The sequence below is a fragment of the Mixophyes fleayi genome, chromosome 5 (genome assembly GCF_038048845.1).
Source record: "Mixophyes fleayi isolate aMixFle1 chromosome 5, aMixFle1.hap1, whole genome shotgun sequence".
Taxonomy (NCBI): domain Eukaryota; kingdom Metazoa; phylum Chordata; class Amphibia; order Anura; family Limnodynastidae; genus Mixophyes; species Mixophyes fleayi.
The window spans coordinates 172,007,275-172,028,207 of record NC_134406.1 but is presented as its reverse complement, the minus strand read 5'-3'; the positions used below and the strand labels follow the sequence as shown (position 1 = coordinate 172,028,207).

Genomic DNA, 20,933 nt, shown 5'->3' with positions numbered 1-20,933 from the left:
ATACAAGGAGGTATAGGAAACAAATGTCAAATGGGGATGTCAGAGGTGCAGTACCTGGGTCATTGTGTAGGGGGAGGTAGGGTTAAGCCAGAACCAGCTAAGGTAGAGGCAATCCGAGACTGGCCCCGGCCCACAACCCAAAGACAAGTACTGGCCTTCTTTGGGACCTCAGGCTACTACAGACGTTCCATCCCAGACTTTAGTACTGTAGTGAAGCTCCTGACAGATCGCACTAAGAAGAAACTCCCCAAAGTAGTTGACTGGACACCCGCTTGTGAGCTGGCAACAGTCGTTAAAGGAAGCCCTGGTTCGTGCTCCAGTACTGTTGGCGCCCAATTATTATTATTATTATTATTAATTTTTATTTATAAGGCGCCACAAGGCGTCCGCAGCGCCGTACAGACAAACAAATTACAATACAATGGGAGACAGTACAGTAAACAGTAAGCACAGCAACTCAGTAAACTCAATGCACAGCTAAAGAGGGCGGGGAAGGGGGAGGGAGGATCCGCAAACGACGGGGCCCAAGAAGGCGGGCGCGGAAGACAGGGAGACCCCCAGGGGGGAGGAGGGAGCGAGAGTGGACGTGGGGTGGAGGACCCTCGAGGAGGAGGGCTAAGTAGCTGGAGAGCAGAGTTAGAAGTGGTGGAAACAGGAGGAGAGATGGCACTGCTCAGAGGAGCGTACAATCTAATCTTGTCAATTATGACAAGGACTTTATTGTGCAAACTGACAAGTCACAGTATGGACTGGGAGCAGTACTTAGCCAGGTGGTGCCAGATGGGCAGGAGCACCCTGTTGCCTATTTGAGCAGAAAACTGCTAAACCGGGAGGTGGGGTATGTCACAATTGAGAAGGAGTGTTTGGCCATTGTGTGGGCAGTGAAAAAACTACAACCTTATTTGTATGGATGACATTTTACTGTGGCGACTGATCATAATCCTTTAAAGTGGCTACACAACACCTCAGGGGAAAATGGAAGATTGTTGCGCTGGAGCCTTGCCCTTCAAATTTATGACTTTCACATAATTCACAAGCAAGGAAAGGCTCACAGCAATGCGGATGGATTGTCTCGGCAAGAAGAGCCAGACCCCCGGTAACCCTAAGAGAGAGTGCGGAACCAGAAATTTTGGAGACTAGGAACACTGGTTGCCCGCATGGACAAGGGGGGGAGGAGTGTGACTATCACTTATAAATAACTTATGGTATAAATTTATTTAAAGGAATTAGCACAGGGCGCCTTTTCATATAATTGCAAATGTACTTATTTTTGATATTGTGTGTAGTTTGGTAAAGGAAACCTTTATTTCTAAGACCAGGGGAGAAAATTCGTTTTTGTTTTAACTATTAGAGGAAATGCATTATTTCTGAGGTATATATCTGATGCAATAAGCATTTGTTGAGGAGGTCTTTTGTGTATTTTGGGAAATGATTTGTTTGGGGTTTTGTAACTTTTCTTTGGCAATTCTCAAGTGGAGGAAATGTGTATTCTGCAACTGTCTGAAGAAAGGACCCATGTTAATCTCATGGTTTAGGATATCACAGATAAGTGTAAATATTATAAGCTTTGCATTGCATGTAAATCCATGTTTGGGTAAACATATTGCATCCTGATGCTAAACATAACTCAGACCTCAGGGGGCTGGCTTACCATGTGAGGCTGCATACAAAACTGTATGAAAAAAAAAAAGCACTGCCTTGGTTGAACAATTGTTCAACCAAGGCTCCATTCCGAAAATCCCAGGAGGCGGACTGGATTTGGATGGGCCTGTTCGTCAAGAGGAACGGAGCTTGTACCAGAGCTTTGAAAACTACTCGTAGCTAGAGAATGTTTATTGCTAACTTTGCGCTTGGCAGGGACAAGGTTGGAATTTTCTGATTTATGACCCATCCATATGTTTCCACTGTTAAGCACAAGTGGGACAGAAGAAGAGGGGCAGAGTTCGCTTTTCAGAAGGTAGTCTAGGTACGGTATTATACGTAAGAGCGCTGCCATGAAAGTAAATACCATTGGTGCTGTTGCCAGACCAAAGAGTAGTGCTCTGAATTGGGTAATGGGACGCGTCCACCACAAATCTGGGCTGTGGTAGCCTTCCCGTATTGGAATGTTAAGATATGCATTCTTGATATCCAAAGAAGCAAGCAATTTCATTTTGTTCCATGGCATTGATCACAGAACGGATGGACGGAATTTGGTTACTCATGTGAACGTTTAGGGACTTCAGGCTAGGGTGGGCCGGTAGAATAAATTTGGCTTTTGCTCAAGAAGAGGTTTGAGTAATAAGCCAAAACTTTTTGCTCCTTCAGGACTGGGACAATCTCTCCTGATGACAACAGGAACCGAGAAACTCTATCTCTTGCAAGGGGCGGGGGCAGTCGGCTTGGGTCCAGGATGTCTGCATATCCAATTCTGCCTACCCCTTTGAGAAGCCCCCCATGGGGCAAAGTACTGGCCACTAGTGGAAGTTCCCCTTGTTTGAAATCTCTGGAACCCTGGTCTGGGTATTAACTAGAAGAAAGGAGCCCTTCCCCCTGTGGCTTGAGAAATGATCTTGTCCAGTTCTGGGCCAAAAAAGACCAACCCCTTAAAAATTAAAAAAGTCTTCTTAGACTCTTCATCTGCCTCCCAGGATCTGAGCCAGAGAGTACATCTGGCCACTACTGCTAAAGCAGAGGTTCTGGACAAACCCAGACCTGTATCAAAGATAGCGTCATCAAAGTACTCGGATGCTTCCTTTAAATGCTCTGCCAATGGTGTTACCTCTGATCTAGGTATCTCAGAATGTATGCCTTCACTGAGTGTGCAAGCCCATTTTTTCACCACTTTCATCACCCAGGTGGCTGCCACAATGGGCCTGAGCGAGGAACCAGATGCAACATAAATGGATTTTAAAAGCCATTTGCATTTCATGTCCGCGTTGTCTTTTAAGGAAGCAGCACTACAAATAGTAGTGAATTTAGCCAGATGGGCAATAGGGGCCTGCACTCTAGGCGGAATCTCCCATTTAACTATGTCTGCTTCTGAGAAGAGGTTGGTGAACTGGAATTGGAAAGGTCTCGGAACCTGAAATCTGCTGTCTGGTTTCTGCGATGCCTCACCCAAGATTTCGGATAAAGGAAAACAAAAGTTGGCTTATTTTTCCATTTGCATAGGGAAAATTCCGAAACCATTAGTTCTTCATCCTGAATATCCATGGTCTGTCGTACAGCTAAAACTAGATCCTCAAACCCCTGTCAACTGGAGGAAACTTCCTCCCAAATAGCCAGGTCCTCATAATCTGAGTCCCCTTGGATCTCACCTTCGACCAGAGAGGAGTGTTTTGTTTTAGAATCTCCTAATAATATGAACCTGGGAGTGAGCCAGACGCTTACACGGCTTGTTGAATGATTAAGTCTCCAACAGCTTCTCCAGGAAGGAAGAAACCTTAACCAGTCCTTGAACCGACCTTTCCAGGTTAAGCATCTAGAGAGGTTCCTGCACTGCCACAATGGGTCTGAGACTTGATGAGACACCTCTTCTTGAGAAGGGTCATCGACAGACAGAGCCCCTAGGAGTAGAGTAAGAGGAACATTTTCACCCAACGTCACAGGACGCGATAAATCCTTTTTAAGCTTCACAATGAACCAAGCTAATGTCTTGGCCCAGGTTGGCTCTGCCAGTTCAGGTGCGTCACGCCCCAGACATAAGCAAAACTGGATCCTCAGACTCACAAGTCGCACATCGGGGTCAGACCGTTCACTGGGTAAAGTCACCCAACAATGGTTTACTTGCAATAAAACTGTTAATATAAACGCTAAATACCACATATAATTCAGAGAGAATACCAAGACACAATAGTGGTAAAAGAGGTCAGCACTCAATGTGTAAAACAGAAAGTACAATGACACAGGTGTGAAAGAAGAGATAAAATAATAGAAATTACAGTGACAGCAATAGTGACAAAATAGCATAAAAGCACAGTCACAATACACCCTCAGTGAAAAATTTTGCCTCTGTGGTGCCTCTGCATGTAGGAAAAGAAAATGTGAAAGTATGGCGGGCTTCTCTGTACAGAAACCTGCCAAGAGAGAAGTGCTTCCTTCAGGGGAAGAAAGCACCTCCTCCCCTATTTCCAGCCCCAACAATGGAGGCTCCTTAGCCTGCTAATAGACCCTGGTTAAAGCTATTACAACTACAGCCCCCCAACCAGATTATTGCCCTCTCCCCGGCCACCTGGATTACACTGCTGTCTACTACTCCTTTAACATGCTTGCAGTGTCCAGTGTTCGAGCGGTAGCTGTAAGAGACTGCAGCCAGCCCATGCTGGGGGATACTGGAGCTGCCGGCATGGTCCGAAACTGCTCTGGCGCAAGTCCTGGGTCCCTGGTTGCTCTAAAGCAGCTGACTAAGTGACCCTTCGCCAGGAGAATATTGTTGGTGAAAGGCATGTAAGCGTTGTTGGCACCATACCCATTCTCATTCGCAGTGTTTTCCAGGAGAACACCGCTATTAAAATAACAAAATAAAATAAAAAGTGCCTCACTCCGTGGGCATTAATTAAAATTAAAGGACCTCCATAAGAAGGCATACATACAAGGAAGCAGGCTGGACAAGTTGTTCGTTTTTAATACCTTACACCCAAGCACAGCGCGCCATGGTCAGCAGTGTCCCCGAAAGGAACGAATGAGAAATTGAAATTTGTTAACGTTTAAATCTTGTTAGATGGAGCACCTCTGCCATCTATGGTCTTAAGTCATAACTGCTGTTTTGCTAAAAATCACCAATGACGTATTCATAGAGGGGGTTCATTTCTTATATAACAGACCCTAGTGTAATATGACTTTCTGTATCTATAATTTCTTCTCTACTAATTTGGTACAAATAATTTATTTCTACCACATTGCAACCAGTTCCAGCATCTTTGTCAAAATTATTATTTATGATCCAACAATGACATAGCTGGTTGATCCGATTAAAATTATTGTCCAATGAAAATCAGGTCTGAGCAGAAAGATTATTTGGGTCACGTAAGTATGCTTTTCCGAAGGGGAGCACTTACATGGCTGCTTTATATAACATTTGACCAGGTTCATCAGAGATTATTTGTGCAGGGGAACAAGAGCTGCTGATCACAGCTGCATGCTAACTGTTAACTTGAGGTTCCAGTAGGAGCTACAGTAAACAAAAGATTTATTGAGACCGGTGAAAAATGTGTTGTTTTTTTTTGTTTTTTATAGAAGATTACCCAAACCGGCACTTCGTGTGTTCTGTATTACTTTATCTGCCACATCTGTCATATTGGAGTATAATTTGCCAAAGCTGAAGAACCCTCCTAATGTCTGCTTCAACTAAATATGGTTTCTGAGTCTTCTCATTCCGATTCCCATAGCCTTTCTCATCAACATCTGTCAGCGTTATGTTTCCACGGTTATGGATGCGTTGCGTATTAAATACGACCAACAAATTGCATGTTGAAGTCTTCCAACTGCCAATTTTATAAAGAAATCCTAATTCAAATATGAGGAATTATAAGTTGTGGTACCCCACATTATTTTAATTTAGTAGAATCAGTGTTTATCAATTTAGAGTGAAATTTCCCTGTAAATAAACTATGCGTAAGGGCCTTGGCCAGCACAGTAGCTGCCAATGTGCACTGTGACTTAAGGATTAGTCCACATCTAAAAGAAGAACCTTTTTGTTCCTTGTTTTCCTGGTAAAGCGCTGATCAGGTCTTGGACATGAAAAGCCAGGTCACTAGGGCAGAATAATTTATTTTCTTTAAAACAGAAACAAGGAAACTAATGTGCAAAGGTTTTTTTCCCCTTACGATAATGCCAGAACATGGACCACGAGTTTAAAGCATTCAAATCCCTTGCATCTTGTCCATGCTACCCTCTACATTATTGGCAAGTACCAGCGGAGTTTAGGATTCTATGTCAATCTTTCAGCTCCTAGTTGACCCTAAGACACTCAACATATCCTTAAAGTAAAACCATTCAGACCTTTTGCAGTCATCCAAATCAGGAAAACTCATGGAGTCAATCTACATGGGTAGATTTACGAATTGATGCACACAATAAGTTGCTCAATCAATTTATAAGTAACAGAAGATGTTCGAAAAGGAGGGGTTATATAGAAATCTGACACATGACACAAAGCAGCTCTCTGGATAGAATAGTTTTGAGTGCAAAGAGTACAACAGGTTAGTGCTATAAACCAGGCCAAACAATAAACAACTTTTCTTAATTATATAAATACTTAACTATATATTACAGTATTTAGTACATCTTTAAGCCAATTAATGAAAAGTCATTTAAAGGTATTGTGCCCCAAACCATTCTACCAACCCTGGTGCCAGCAAAATATTTGCCAAAAGGTATTTCAGAATACTCTCCAGTGTTGTTATCTTTTAATATTACTACTTAGCACCTTAGTAATGTCTGGAAATGTAATCCATGTTGGCTCAAAGACACTAAAATTAAAGAAAAAGTGAGCAATATGGTGGAAAAAGTTTTTGCAAAAGATGTATTCCTTGTGAAGTTTGCCCTACAATTGGATATTTTTAAAATAAGAGACATTTATTTAATCTACTTATACATCTGCAGAGCAAAAAAAAAAAAAGTCTAGAAATAGAAAATAAGCTAGTCAGGGCAGAAAGTGAAACACCCTCAAATTATTATTATTGTAGATCTGTAAGGCACCACAGTGCTCCGCAGAGCTGTACAGTAGGGAAAACAAAGACATACATAAAACTAGAACAGACAAGGCAGACAATATGAATGGAGACATGAAAACAAAGGGCATGGAGGACCCTGCTCATTAGAGAGCTTACATTCTAAAGGGAAGAGGGCACAGCTGAAAAAAGAGGAGCAAGTGTGGCTCAGAGTGGAGATTGGGATAGTTGTGAGGGTGCATTAGTGTTAATAGTGTTATTGAGCATAAGGTCACCTCTATAATAAAAAATAAATAAAAAAAAGAGATGGGTTTTCAAATTTTGATATGAGATTTGATATGTATGCAGGGGTGTTATTGTTGAGGGATTTGTAGGTAGGGGTGAGTAATTTGAATTTGATTCTGGAGGACACAGTGTAGGGATTTGCAAAGTGGTGCAGCAAACGTGGATCGGTGAGAGAGGAAGATCAGTCTTACAGCATCATTTAGGATGGATTGAAGTGTGGATATATGGGCGTCAGGAACGCCAGATAGCAGGAGGTTGCAATAGTGAAGACGGGAAATGATGAGAGAATGGATTTGAGTTTTGGTAGCATGTGGAGTAAGAAAAGGGCGTATTCTGGCAATGTTTTTAAGGTGGAGTCGACAGGACTGGGAGAGAGTCTGGATGTGAAGAATACAGCAGAGGACGGAGTCAAGAATGACATCAAGGCAGCGGGCTTGGGAGAATGAGGAAATTGTGGCGTTATTGACAGGGAGATTTGAGGGCAGGTGGTGACTCTGGCAGGAGGGAAGATTATAAGTTCTGTTTTGGACATGTTGAGCTATAGATAGCATTGGGAGATACATGTGGAGATAGCAGAAAGACAGTTGGTTACACGAGATAGTACCAAAGGAGAGAGGTCAGGAGAAGAGATATAGATTTGGGTGTCATCAGCGCAGAGGTGGTATTAGAGGCTGAATGAGCAAATTCGTAAACCAAGAGAAGAGGTGTACAATGAAAAAAAGGAAAGGGCCAAGAACGGAGCCTTGTGGGACTCCAACAGATAGTGTGAGTGGAGGGGAGGATGTGCCAGAGGTAGAAACACTAAAGGAGTGGTTCAATAGATAGGAAGTGAACCAGGAAAAAGCTGCTACACAAAGGCCAATGGAGTGAAGGGTGTGTAGGTGAAGAGGGTGATCAACAGTATCAAAAGCAGCAGAGGAGTCGTAGGAGAATGAGTATGGATAAATTAGATTTTGCAGTAAGTAGGTCATTGGTCACTTTTGTGAGAGCAGTTTCAGTGGAATGTTGGGGGAGAGAAAGTGAGACAGGCATTTGTACACTAATCGCTCAAGTAGTTTGGAGGTAAAGGAGAGAAATGGAGAGGGAGAGGGAGGGGGAGAGGGAGAGGGAGGGGGAGGGGGAGGGGGAGGGGGAGGGGGAGGGGGAGGGGGAGGGGGAGGGGGAGGGGGAGGGGGAGGGGGAGAGAGGGAGGGGGAGGGGGAGAGAGGGAGGGGGAGGGGGAGGGGGGGAGGGGGAGGGGGAGAGGGGGAGAGGGAGGGGGAGGGGGAGAGGGGGAGGGGGAGGGGAGAGGGGGAGGGGAGAGGGGGAGAGGGAGAGGGAGAGGGAGGGGGAGAGGGAGGGGGAGAGGGAGGGGGAGAGGGAGGGGGAGAGGGAGGGGGAGAGGGAGGGGGAGAGGGAGAGGGAGAGGGGGAGGTGGAGAGGGAGAGAGAGACTGGATCGAGAGATGGTTTCTTTAGAATAGGTGAGATGAGCACATGTTTAAAGGAGGATGGAAATATGCCAGTGGAGAGAGACAGGCTGAAGAGGTGAGTTAGAGGTGGGCATGCAGTGGAGGAGAAGGGGCTGAGTAGTTGAGCGGGAATAGGGAAAGCAGAAAAGCATACATAGAATGGTTACAACAAGACATAGAATTGATCCTTAACGTAAAAGATGACGCAAAGAGAGCCTGTTCTTTGAACATGGTGAAAAGGCTGACTGGTTCAAGAGATTTCAAACGCTAAGTTTGGACAATATTATGAAGAAATCTAATGTATGTGCTAATTCAACAGAGCATCACATCTCTGGATATTATACAGTTCATAAGATTAACAGACTTATAGATTACTATCGGAAAAAAATATATATTAAGGAACATGAGATAGCAGAGAACATTTTTGATTCCACTGATTTGGATGAGCTACCCATAGAATTATATAAAAAGCATAAAAAATATGTTATTTAAGTAATGCTGCTATTATGAAAATGTTTCGAGAAAGGTTTGAAATGTGGATCTCTCCCTGAATCTCCAAAAGAGGCTGTTACTTGTAATGCAAAAAAAAAAAAAAAAAAAAAAAAAAAAAAGATAAAAAAGGACTCAGGCCTTTGTGATCCTATAGCAGCATCACTTTTAAATGCTGGTGCCTAAATTCTGTCTAACAGAAGTCACCTAGTCTTGCCAAGGTGATCCATTCAGACCAGTCAATGGATCTTTTTTTTTTTTATTTGCAGAGTACAATTACTGTATTTTAAACCTCACACAAAAGAGTCCAAACTGTAATTTTCATATCCCCATGAGGTAAACTGGGCAGATGCACCCGTCAAGGCTGCCACTTACCTCCGACAGTGTTTGCACTGGCAGTTGAGCCACTGTCAGCATTGATTTGAGCTGACCTAGACATTGTGGAGTTAAGGTTAAGAGAGCATTTGGGGGGAGTTACAATGTTAAGGGGCCCCATTTTTTGCAACAGTCAAAAAACCTCAGGCGGGAACACTCATTCTTCACACCAAACAATATATATGTCCATCTACCATGCACTGTGGAAAACTTTGAAAAAAAGGATGGTTTCTGCTCCCTAAGCATTGTCTGAAGCCACACTGAGGCAGTTCCTTTAATTTCTGATGAAAAAAAAGTCTGGTTGAAGCTGTGGCTGGCTAATGGAAAGATCGCCCAGATCGGTGTACTAGGACAGGACAATATGAGGTGATGATTAACATCTGAACACCTTCAAATATGACCTTCTAAAGATTATTATTTGGGTCCATCCTCATCATTGGATTGAATCAGGGATCATGCCCATGCAGGTTCAGAGAACAGATAAGTATTACTTTTTTCTAGTATTACTAGGTGGAGGAACCCGTGTCTGTAGCGCACCTACACCTATACTCACACCAGCCAGCCAAGCGTAATTAGTAGAACTTTACACAAGCGGTCCACTGACTGAGCAAATGATGGGGCGATCTTAGACATGGAGAATGCTGGTGTGGCAATTTGCACAGATGTAACTGTGGCCCACCAAAGTGGGGTTTTAGATCCTTTATCTTAGTCTTGGACTTACAAAGGCCAGACATACCCACACAGACAAAACTAGGCAATGGCGTGGAATCTGCGATACCCTGCTGCAAAACAAAAAATGAAGGGCACAGGAACAAAAAAAGTGGAAAGAAACAAAGGGCTATAAAGGGAATCGAGGAGTCAGTAACTATTCAGTGGCTTGCCTCAAAGAGGGTGGAATTTAACCAATTGTTTGTGTCCTCTTACTGCAGATGGAGAAATATTGGTGAGAATTGGATAAGCTTAAAACTCACCATTTACATTGCCACAGTCTTTCCGTAGGAATTCCAAAGCATGCGGGTGATCATGTTCCACTGACTGAGATACATCAATTATATATACCTGTCCATTGCTAAACCTGAACAGAAAAAAATAAAATCACATTTAGTTAATCCAAAAAAAGATGCACAGAGAACATTCAAACGCTACTTCCAGCTATCTCCAACATTTACCACCAGATGATCAGATTTATAGGGCCTGTGGCTGATGATGATGATGATGGTGGTAAAGCCCAAATACCAAAGAGTCTTAATTGAAACTAGATAGGATTAGTAAAAGCATATTGCACAAACAAAAATGATGTGTAAATAATACCATAAAAAGATATATCACTTTGATATAGAAGGCATACTGAGAATAATACCGATGCTCTTATGTTGGCCCAAAATCACGACATGGTCCAAAAGGGAGTCATGTTTTCCCGCTACCAACTACCTCATGTGGCCCAGAAATGAGCTGGATGCAGATGAATCTAATTCAATTTGGCCACGCACGTGTGGTGCCAAATTGAAAACGAATCCTGTTGCACATGATCAGTTTTGGAAAGAGCTCATATGTGGCCAGCATTACAACCGAGAGGCTATTGACAAACATGATTACTTACAAATGGCTTTAGAAAACAAAACTAGTCACAAAAAACTGAAAATAAAATCGGAAAGTCTTTAGATTTGGTTTTTTATAATCATGTAAGCTTCAAAGTCTAGAATTCACAATTTTTCCATTCAGCTCCAATTTCCAGCAAAATATGCACATCTCTGCAAGTTATCTGACTACACAGTCTCAAAACCTTGGTATAATATAATCTAATAAATCTTACCATCCTGCTATTAATAATAGGTCCACTAAGCATTACATACCAATTATTGATAAACCAGTCCACTTACAGCATGTTAAATTCACTGAGATCTGCGTGCACAAGTCTGGCATCCTGGTACATTCTTCTCATATAGTGAATAATGTCCAAGTAAATCTCTCGGGCCTTAGAATCTGATAATTGTACATTCTTCAACAAAGGAGCCGGCCTTAGAAAAGGAAGCGTAGGTTTCATGTGAATAGAACTTTAATGAAGTACAACAAATACATATTCAGGAATGTATACATATCATTCAGAGCAACATAAAATAATTTCACAACGAAAACATATTTCTTTCCTAAAATTAGCAACCTCCTCTAACAAGAGGAAGTTGATGGAACTACAACTAACAAATGAAATTTTCAAATATGAAACATAAAACGCCATGCACAATCTTACCATGATTGCCTACTACAGCTTTGTTAAAAAAGTGTGCGCCCACCAGGAAGAATAGCACTAGAGCATATTTTCATAAATAACTTTTCAAACTTGTAACTGTGTGGGAATAAGGCAGTTTATAGAAAATATATATTACCTGAAGCCAATCAGTGAGCACTATGAAGCTTTTTATCAGTGTTAATTTTTTCTCATTTCAGAGAAATGCAGAAAGCTATTGTTAGCTATCAGCAAGTGGCTGCAATTAATAGCATGCTAGACAGCTTTAATTACATGGAACATCAGAGCAGGGGCGGATTTACCGCTAGGCAACCTAGGCACCCGCCTAGGGCCTAGCGGGTCTCGGGAGGCCCAGCAGAGGGGACAGGAGCAATTAAAAAAATAAATAAATAATAATAAAAAAAAAAATATCGGCCCCCCCCCCCCCCGCGGCTGGGGGAGGGGGGGGGAAGCGCGAGTCGGGGGGTCTGGTGCTCCACGATCAAAAGCATTGGTGGTCAGTAGTTAGCAACAGGCAGCCAATCGCTAGGCTGCCTGTTGCTGTGCAGCAGACAGGAAGCAGGACGTCTTCACTTCCTGCCTGCTGATCTGAGGAGCGACGCTGGCCAGCACTACTCAACTACAGGTAAGTGAGGGGGGAACCTGCCCTGCATATCTATAGGGAGGGGGGGGGAACCTGCCCTGCATATCTATAGGGAGGGGGGGGGGGGAGAACCTGCCCTGCATATCTATGGGGGGGGGGGGGGGACCTGCCCTGCATATCTATGGGGAGGGGGGGGGACCTGCCCTGCATATCTATAGGGAGGGGGGGAACCTGCCCTGCATATCTATAGGGAGGGGGGGAACCTGCCCTGCATATCTATAGGGAGGAGGGGGGGGAACCTGCCCTGCATATCTATAGGGAGGAGGGGGGGGAACCTGCCCTGCATATCTATAGGGAGGAGGGGGGGGAACCTGCCCTGCATATCTATAGGGAGGAGGGGGGGGAACCTGCCCTGCATATCTATAGGGAGGAGGGGGGGGAACCTGCCCTGCATATCTATAGGGAGGAGGGGGGGGAACCTGCCCTGCATATCTATAGGGAGGAGGGGGGGGGAACCTGCCCTGCATATCTATAGGGAGGAGGGGGGGGAACCTGCCCTGCATATCTATAGGGAGGAGGGGGGGGAACCTGCCCTGCATATCTATAGGGAGGAGGGGGGGGAACCTGCCCTGCATATCTATAGGGAGGAGGGGGGGGAACCTGCCCTGCATATCTATAGGGAGGAGGGGGGGGAACCTGCCCTGCATATCTATAGGGAGGAGGGGGGGGAACCTGCCCTGCATATCTATAGGGAGGAGGGGGGGGAACCTGCCCTGCATATCTATAGGGAGGAGGGGGGGGAACCTGCCCTGCATATCTATAGGGAGGAGGGGGGGGGAACCTGCCCTGCATATCTATAGGGAGGAGGGGGGGGAACCTGCCCTGCATATCTATAGGGAGGGAGGGGGGGGGGACCTGCCCTGCATATCTATAGGGAGGGAGGGGGGGGGGACCTGCCCTGCATATCTATAGGGAGGGAGGGGGGGGGGAACCTGCCCTGCATATCTATAGGGAGGGGGGGAACCTGCCCTGCATATCTATAGGGAGGGGGGGAACCTGCCCTGCATATCTATAGGGAGGGAGGGGGGGGGAACCTGCCCTGCATATCTATAGGGAGGGAGGGGGGGGGAACCTGCCCTGCATATCTATAGGGAGGGGGGGAACCTGCCCTGCATATCTATAGGGAGGGGGGAAACCTGCCCTGCATATCTATAGGGAGGGGGGGAACCTGCCCTGCATATCTATAGGGAGGGAGGGGGGGGGGAACCTGCCCTGCATATCTATAGGGAGGGAGGGGGGGGGGGGAACCTGCCCTGCATATCTATAGGGAGGGGGGGAACCTGCCCTGCATATCTATAGGGAGGGGGGGAACCTGCCCTGCATATCTATAGGGAGGGGGGGAACCTGCCCTGCATATCTATAGGGAGGGAGGGGGGGGGGAACCTGCCCTGCATATCTATAGGGAGGGGGGGAACCTGCCCTGCATATCTATAGGGAGGGGGGGAACCTGCCCTGCATATCTATAGGGAGGGAGGGGGGGGGAACCTGCCCTGCATATCTATAGGGAGGGGGGGAACCTGCCCTGCATATCTATAGGGAGGGGGGGAACCTGCCCTGCATATCTATAGGGAGGGGGGGAACCTGCCCTGCATATCTATAGGGAGGGGGGGAACCTGCCCTGCATATCTATAGGGAGGGAGGGGGGGGGAACCTGCCCTGCATATCTATAGGGAGGGGGGGAACCTGCCCTGCATATCTATAGGGAGGGGGGGAACCTGCCCTGCATATCTATAGGGAGGGAGGGGGGGGGGAACCTGCCCTGCATATCTATAGGGAGGGAGGGGGGGGGAACCTGCCCTGCATATCTATAGGGAGGGGGGGAACCTGCCCTGCATATCTATAGGGAGGGGGGGAACCTGCCCTGCATATCTATAGGGAGGGGGGGAACCTGCCCTGCATATCTATAGGGAGGGGGGGAACCTGCCCTGCATATCTATAGGGAGGGGGGGAACCTGCCCTGCATATCTATAGGGAGGGGGGGAACCTGCCCTGCATATCTATAGGGAGGGGGGGAACCTGCCCTGCATATCTATAGGGAGGGGGGGAACCTGCCCTGCATATCTATAGGGAGGGGGGGAACCTGCCCTGCATATCTATAGGGAGGGGGGGAACCTGCCCTGCATATCTATAGGGAGGGGGGGAACCTGCCCTGCATATCTATAGGGAGGGGGGGAACCTGCCCTGCATATCTATAGGGAGGGGGGGAACCTGCCCTGCATATCTATAGGGAGGGGGGGAACCTGCCCTGCATATCTATAGGGAGGGGGGGAACCTGCCCTGCATATCTATAGGGAGGGGGGGAACCTGCCCTGCATATCTATAGGGAGGGGGGGAACCTGCCCTGCATATCTATAGGGAGGGGGGGAACCTGCCCTGCATATCTATAGGGAGGGGGGGGAACCTGCCCTGCATATCTATAGGGAGGGGGGGGAACCTGCCCTGCATATCTATAGGGAGGGGGGGGGGAACCTGCCCTGCATATCTATAGGGAGGGGGGGGGAACCTGCCCTGCATATCTATAGGGAGGGGGGGGGGAACCTGCCCTGCATATCTATAGGGAGGGGGGGGGGGGGAAACCTGCCCTGCATATCTATAGGGAGGGGGGGGGGGGGGAACCTGCCCTGCATATCTATAGGGAGGGGGGGGGAACCTGCCCTGCATATCTATAGGGAGGGGGGGGGAACCTGCCCTGCATATCTATAGGGAGGGGGGGGGGGAACCTGCCCTGCATATCTATAGGGGGGGGGGAACCTGCCCTGCATATCTATAGGGAGGGGGGGGAACCTGCCCTGCATATCTATAGGGAGGGGGGGGAACCTGCCCTGCATATCTATAGGGAGGGGGGGGGAACCTGCCTTGCATATCTATAGGGAGGGGGGGGGGGGGGGAAACCTGCCCTGCATATCTATAGGGAGGGAGGGGGGTGGAACCTGCCCTGCATATCTATAGGGAGGGGGGGGGGGGTGGAACCTGCCCTGCATATCTATAGGGAGGGGGGGGGACCTGCCCTGCATATCTATAGGGAGGGAGGGGGGGGGGGGGGCTGCCATGAAAATCTATAGGGAGGGAGAGAGGTTGATATGTGTGAAGGAGGGGGCTGATATATGTGACTGGGGGAGTTTTGATGTGATGGGGGGATAGCTACCGAGTGGAGGTAAGGAAAATAGCTGCAGGGGGGATGGATGCAGGGTGGGAGGTAAGAAAAATGGCTGTGGGGGGGGGTTAAAGAAAATGGCTGCGGGGAGGGGGGAGACGGTGGTTAAGGAAAATGGCTGCAGGGGTTATTTAAAAAATAGAGCAGCTTTGGAGGGCATAATCTCATGATTGTGTGGTGGTCACATGGATGCTCTCTGTGGTCTCAGCAATCACTAGAATACTAAATATTAGTGAGATGGGGCTGGTAGAGGTTTGTATTTGATTGAACACAAATATTTAGATATTGCTTATATATGCCTGTGCAATGGGGTACTTTTAGCTGGCCATAATGGGGTGTTTTGTTTTAACTAAAGGGCCTAATCATTCAGGGTTTGCATTATAATAAATTTTTGCTTTTTTAAAACAGGACGCCAACTTTCCAGAAGCCAGCGAGAGGATAACAAAATTGCAAGAGAGAAGAGCAAGAACAGGTAAGAGACAATGGCACAATCTGTCTAAATTTGAATGCTGGAGAATACACCTGAACATTCATATTCAGGAGTGTTCCTATACACATATATATTCGGGGGGGCGCTGCGGCCGTATTAGCCTAGGGCTGCCAGAACCCTTAATCGGGCCCTGTGTGTGTGTGTGTGTGTGTGTGTGTGTGTGTGTGTGTGTGTGTGTGTGGCCACTGTGTGTGTGTGTGTGGGGGCACTGTGTGCGTGTATTGTGTGTGAGGGGCCACTGCGTGCATGTATTATGTGTGTGTGTGTGTGGGGCCACTGTGTGCGTGTATTATGTGTGTGTGAGGGACCACTGCGTGCGTGTATTGTGTGTGTGTGAAGGGGGGGGGGGGAAGCAACTGTTTTGAAGCTGGCCAACCCCGCTTCTGAGCATCATAAAGAACAAAAAGATCTTTGGTTTTTTGGTTTCTATGGACCGAGGCGGTGCGGTCTACATGACTCCGAAGAGCTCGAACCACATCCAGTGACATTAAATCGCCCCCTGAAGAAAAGGGAGCAAAGGAAGGGGAAGGTGGAGGACAGAAAGCCAATACCACAATCTCTTTTTAAATGGAACCTGGACACAACCTTTGGAACAAATGAAATTTTAGCGCAAAGGACCGTTCTATCTTTGTGGAAAATCAGGAAGGAAGAGGTGCAGCAGAACGCTGCTAATTCCGACACTTTACGAGCTGACGAAATCGCTAACAGGAATACCATCTTCCAGGTGAGATGGCGTAAATCCACCGAGTCTAGAGGTTTGAATGACGTATATATTAGTGCATTGAGCACCAGGTTGAGGTTCCAAGGTTCTACTGGATGAACGAAGGGGGGCCGCACATGAAGGATCCCCAGCAAGAAGGTCTGAACATCCCTGATGACTGCCAGCTTCCGCTGAAAATAAATGGAGAACGCCGAGACCTGAACCATAAAGGGACCCCAGACGGAGCCCCTAGGCCGGCCTGCAGGAAGGCCAGCAGTCTAGGGAGATTAAACTTGGATGTGTGGAAACCCTGGGCCTCACACCAAAGAATGTATGTATTCCAGACTCGATAATATATGGCCAAGGAGAACAATTTCTTGGCCTTGATAATAGTACCAATAACCTCTGCTGAAAAACCCTTGGCCTTGAGAATTAAGGGCTCAATAGCAACGCCGTTAAAGTTAGCCGATCTAAATCATTGCAGAGAAGAGGACCTTGAACGAGAAGGTCCGGATGCATTGGCAGATGGAAGGGAGGATTCACTGGCAGTTTCAGAACGTCTGAGAACCATGTTCTTGGTGGCCAATGGGAAGCTACCAGAATGGCGGGGACCCGCTCTTTTTTTAACTTTTTTTAGTACCCGCGAGAGCATGGGTATCGGGGGAAATAGGTACACTAGGCAGAAGTGCCATGGAACTGTCATGGTATCAGTGGAAAGTGCTTGCATAGTGATCTGGATTTGTCGAGTTAAGAGCGACGCCGACGTTTTTTTCAGAAGGAGATCGTCTAGATAGGGAACTATTGTAACTCCCTTCTGCCGCAGGAGTCCCGCCATGATCACCATGATCTTGGTGAACACTCATGGAGCTGTCGGTTGGCCGAAAAGTAGGGCATTGAACTGAAAATGGTATTTTTCTACCGCAAAGCGGAGGAGGCAATGGTGTCCCCTCTATATAGGAACGTGCAGGTAGACATCCTTGATGTCTATGGAGGCTATAAACTATCCCTGATTCATTCCCGCTGTGACAGTTCGAAGGGACTCCATTCTGAACTTTTGAGCCCTTACCTGCTTGTTTTGGTACTAGGAAGAGACTGGAGTAAAACCCCCGACCTCTTTCCTGTGTTGGAACAGGAACAATGACACCGGCTGTTAGCAAATTCAGAATTGATTCCTGAAGTGCCTTGCGCCTGAGGGGGGGGTAGCTGTGGCAAAGAATATTCGTGGTGGAAACTGAACTAGATCTATGACATAGCCCCGGGACACAATTCCTCATGTCCAAACGTCTGTGGTGGATGTCCGCCACTGGTGCTGGAAATGAAGGCGGCGTGCCCCAGATTCCTGTGGGGAAAGACTGTCACGCTGCGGGCTTATTACCCGATCTCGAGGCCCCTCGCCTAATAGCACCCCTGCCTCTGCTGTAACCACCACGGGGAGCAGAAGACTGGCCCCTCACTGGGGTGCCCCAGCCCCGGTTAAAGGAACGAAAGGACCGAAAACATCCCTGTCTTCGTGGTCTACTGGACCCCATGGGCAGAGCGCTGCTCTTTCCTCCTGTGGCCACTTGTATGACGTTCTCTAGCTCTGAACCGAAGAGAGTAACCCCATCAAAAGGCAAACCCTTTAAAACTCGCTTTGAATCAGCATCCGCTGTCCAAGAGCGTAACCATGGTACGACGAGCTGCAATGAGTTCAGAGAATCTGGCATTGACAGACACCGCATCCATGGCTGCCTGGCTTACATAATCAACGGTGTCAAGGACATGCTCGGCTAAGGAAAGAATTTCTGCGCGTGGGAAGTCATCTTAAATGCCCTTAACCAGCAGTCCGGGCCAATGCTGTATAGCCTTGTTAGCCCAGGCAACCGCCATAGTGGGTCTAAACATAATGCCTACCCCAATGTAAGCTGGACGGAGGGCCTGATCACACTTATCAGTGGGATCCCTTACTAAAACCTGCTCCCGAGTAGGAGTAGCCGAAGAGGAAGAAAACCATGCCACGGGGGTGTACACCCTAGGGGAAGCTTCCCATTTAATGGAATCTTCTGGCGGAAACGGGTAAAACGATCTAAATCTACCTGCCATCATAAACTGCCTATTTGGCCTTTGCCATGCGTCCGATACCATCGCCATCTTCTGAGGGGATGGTGGAAAAGCAGCTACCTTCGCTTTAGTCTTCTTAAACAGGGGGAACCCTGAAGGGGCCGTGGGCTTGGGTTCAACAAAACCTAAGAAGTGTCCGATACCCAGAATAAGGTTATCTACATTTTGGGCGGGGAAGGAATCTGCTGAACTGAGTAAATCATCCTCCTGCAGACCAAAGTCTACCTCGCCCTCCTCCTCTGAGGAATGGTCAGAATCCTGACAGAGGCCCTTAGATGCATCAGTAATGATTCTCTTGGCCTTGTGTGAAGCTGTGAGCAGTCATTCTTCTTCATGCACTGATTGGGATTGTGAAGATGTGCCTGCGTCCACTAGTGAATGTGAGGGACTGTGCGAAACAGAAAAATCATGTACCTCTGCGGATCGCATCAACGCCCGGGTGAGCTCTGCCATAGCGGTTGTCAGTAATTTAGCACAGACCGGTTCTTCCATGACTGCCGACCCCTGCGCTGGGGCACATCGCTCTTGGATTTCAGCCTCGCATGCTGTGCAACAAGCACCTTATCTGTCCAACAGATAATTTAGTATTACATTTGTCACAGGTATAATGCAGTGCAGACATAGCAGATGAACCCTTGTTGTTGGATGTCCCCTTCTCAGACATATTTAAAATGTTCACAGATATAAACAATATACCTGTAGAAAACTGTATATTAACATTTTGTAAAGTCTGAGAGCTAAAGTCTGACTACCAAGAAGACAAAGATCTTGACAGGTTACAATGCCAAGCAAATACACCAATCCCAAGACACAGAACAATAGTCCTGATAGTGTAAACAAGCTAGTAAAGTAATGCAATCGATTGTCAGCAATTACAATAAAAAGGTGCAACGATACCAGTAGAGGAGAGGAAGAGTAGAGGAGCAGCATGCAGCACGATGATCCCCGTGTATCACAATGAAAGATGGCCCCTTCCGCACCAGGAAAAAGGGAGGACGTTCTTTCTAGAGCCCTCCCTAAAAATGGCTGCTCTCCTGAATCACTGGTTCCTTTGTCTGGCAAGCAGTGTGCAATTGCAGTATTCAGAATGGCACCATCCGCGCCAGGAAGCTGAGAAGGGGGAGAGAGGAAGTTCCGCCTCCAGTGCCTCTACTAATATGGCCGCCTTCATGAACCGCCGATCAGCGCATCAATTGTATGGATGTCGGCTTTGTATGCACCACCGCAGAAACAAAATGTGCCCAGGCTGCATGTGCAGTTAGCGAGCGGAACGCTCTCTTAATGAGCGTGATCGCTGAGCTGTGCCCCCAGCTGCTCGTTCTCTAAGGGGGAAGGGAATGCCGGCAAGTCCGTCGGGAGGGGAGGAGAGGTTGCTACAGCTTCACTCCTGCCTGACTAGCAACTTAGAACGTGTGTCTGTGCACTCTGGTGCCTGACAATAACTACTGCCTCTATGGTAGACTTACGTTATGTCCCCCTGTTGCTTGTTAAGCTAGGGGATGGACAGGCTGCCAGTACAAGTGCCAGGTAACGGAGACCAGGCTGCTGCTTACCTGCACTTGGACCCAGAGTGAACAGAGCTGTAGTCTTAGTCACTCCTCTGGGTCTCGAGTTTGATCCCTGCGCTGCACCTGTATAGGAAGGTAAAATAAAAATATGAAAAACCTACAACTAATACAAGTATAGGCAGGAGCCTATACAGAAGTGACCTATCTCCTATGCACTTAAAATAAAATGAGGTATCCACAGGAGAGGAGGGGCATAGTAGGGAAGGAGAGTGAAGATCAAAGAAGTTGATTAGTGCCTAGACTCCTACACCCACTACTATACCACCTATGTCTCGCAGTGTCGCCTAATGGTAGAAAAGAGAAAATCAAGTTGCTCCGACATAACATTCACAAAAGCATACCTAAGCTTCCAGGACTTGAACTGAAGATATTTTAGATGCAAATGTGGTAGCAAGGAAATCTTTATTTATACTTCCATATTTAATTCTACTGTAAAGCAGTGTAGTCATATAGTTGGAAATGGCCAATATACAATAGCTTGCTTTCAGCTGCATGATAAACGTGAACACAATGATAAACATTTCAAGCTCTGTCAAAGTAGGAAAGTAGAAAACTTCTGCGACAAACACTTAAGCCATACTGCAAATTCTAATATGCAATATTTTACAAGACTTTTTCCTAGGTCAAGTGCTTTTTACAACTTCTCATCATTGGTTTTTGGATTTTTTTTTAACTTTAACCCATAGAATACTTAAGGAATTAAGTTATTTTGTGCAGGAACAGAGGAAAACGTAGCATTGCAACTTGATTATCAAAAGGACTGAATAACTTTTTTTGTTTT

The 20,933-nt window shown here is 46.8% G+C and overlaps 1 protein-coding gene across 1 annotated transcript in view; it reads right to left on the bottom strand.

The window, feature by feature from the left end:
• Nucleotides 1-20,933, bottom strand: part of RIOK1 (RIO kinase 1) — a 59,103-nt gene that overhangs the window by 28,768 nt on the left and 9,402 nt on the right. The window contains exons 10-11 of the mRNA XM_075213031.1: nt 11,133-11,270; nt 10,224-10,327 (exon numbers count right to left, since the gene is read on the bottom strand). Coding sequence (XP_075069132.1) covers nt 10,224-10,327; nt 11,133-11,270 — 242 coding nt within the window. The remainder of the gene's footprint in view (nt 1-10,223; nt 10,328-11,132; nt 11,271-20,933) is intronic.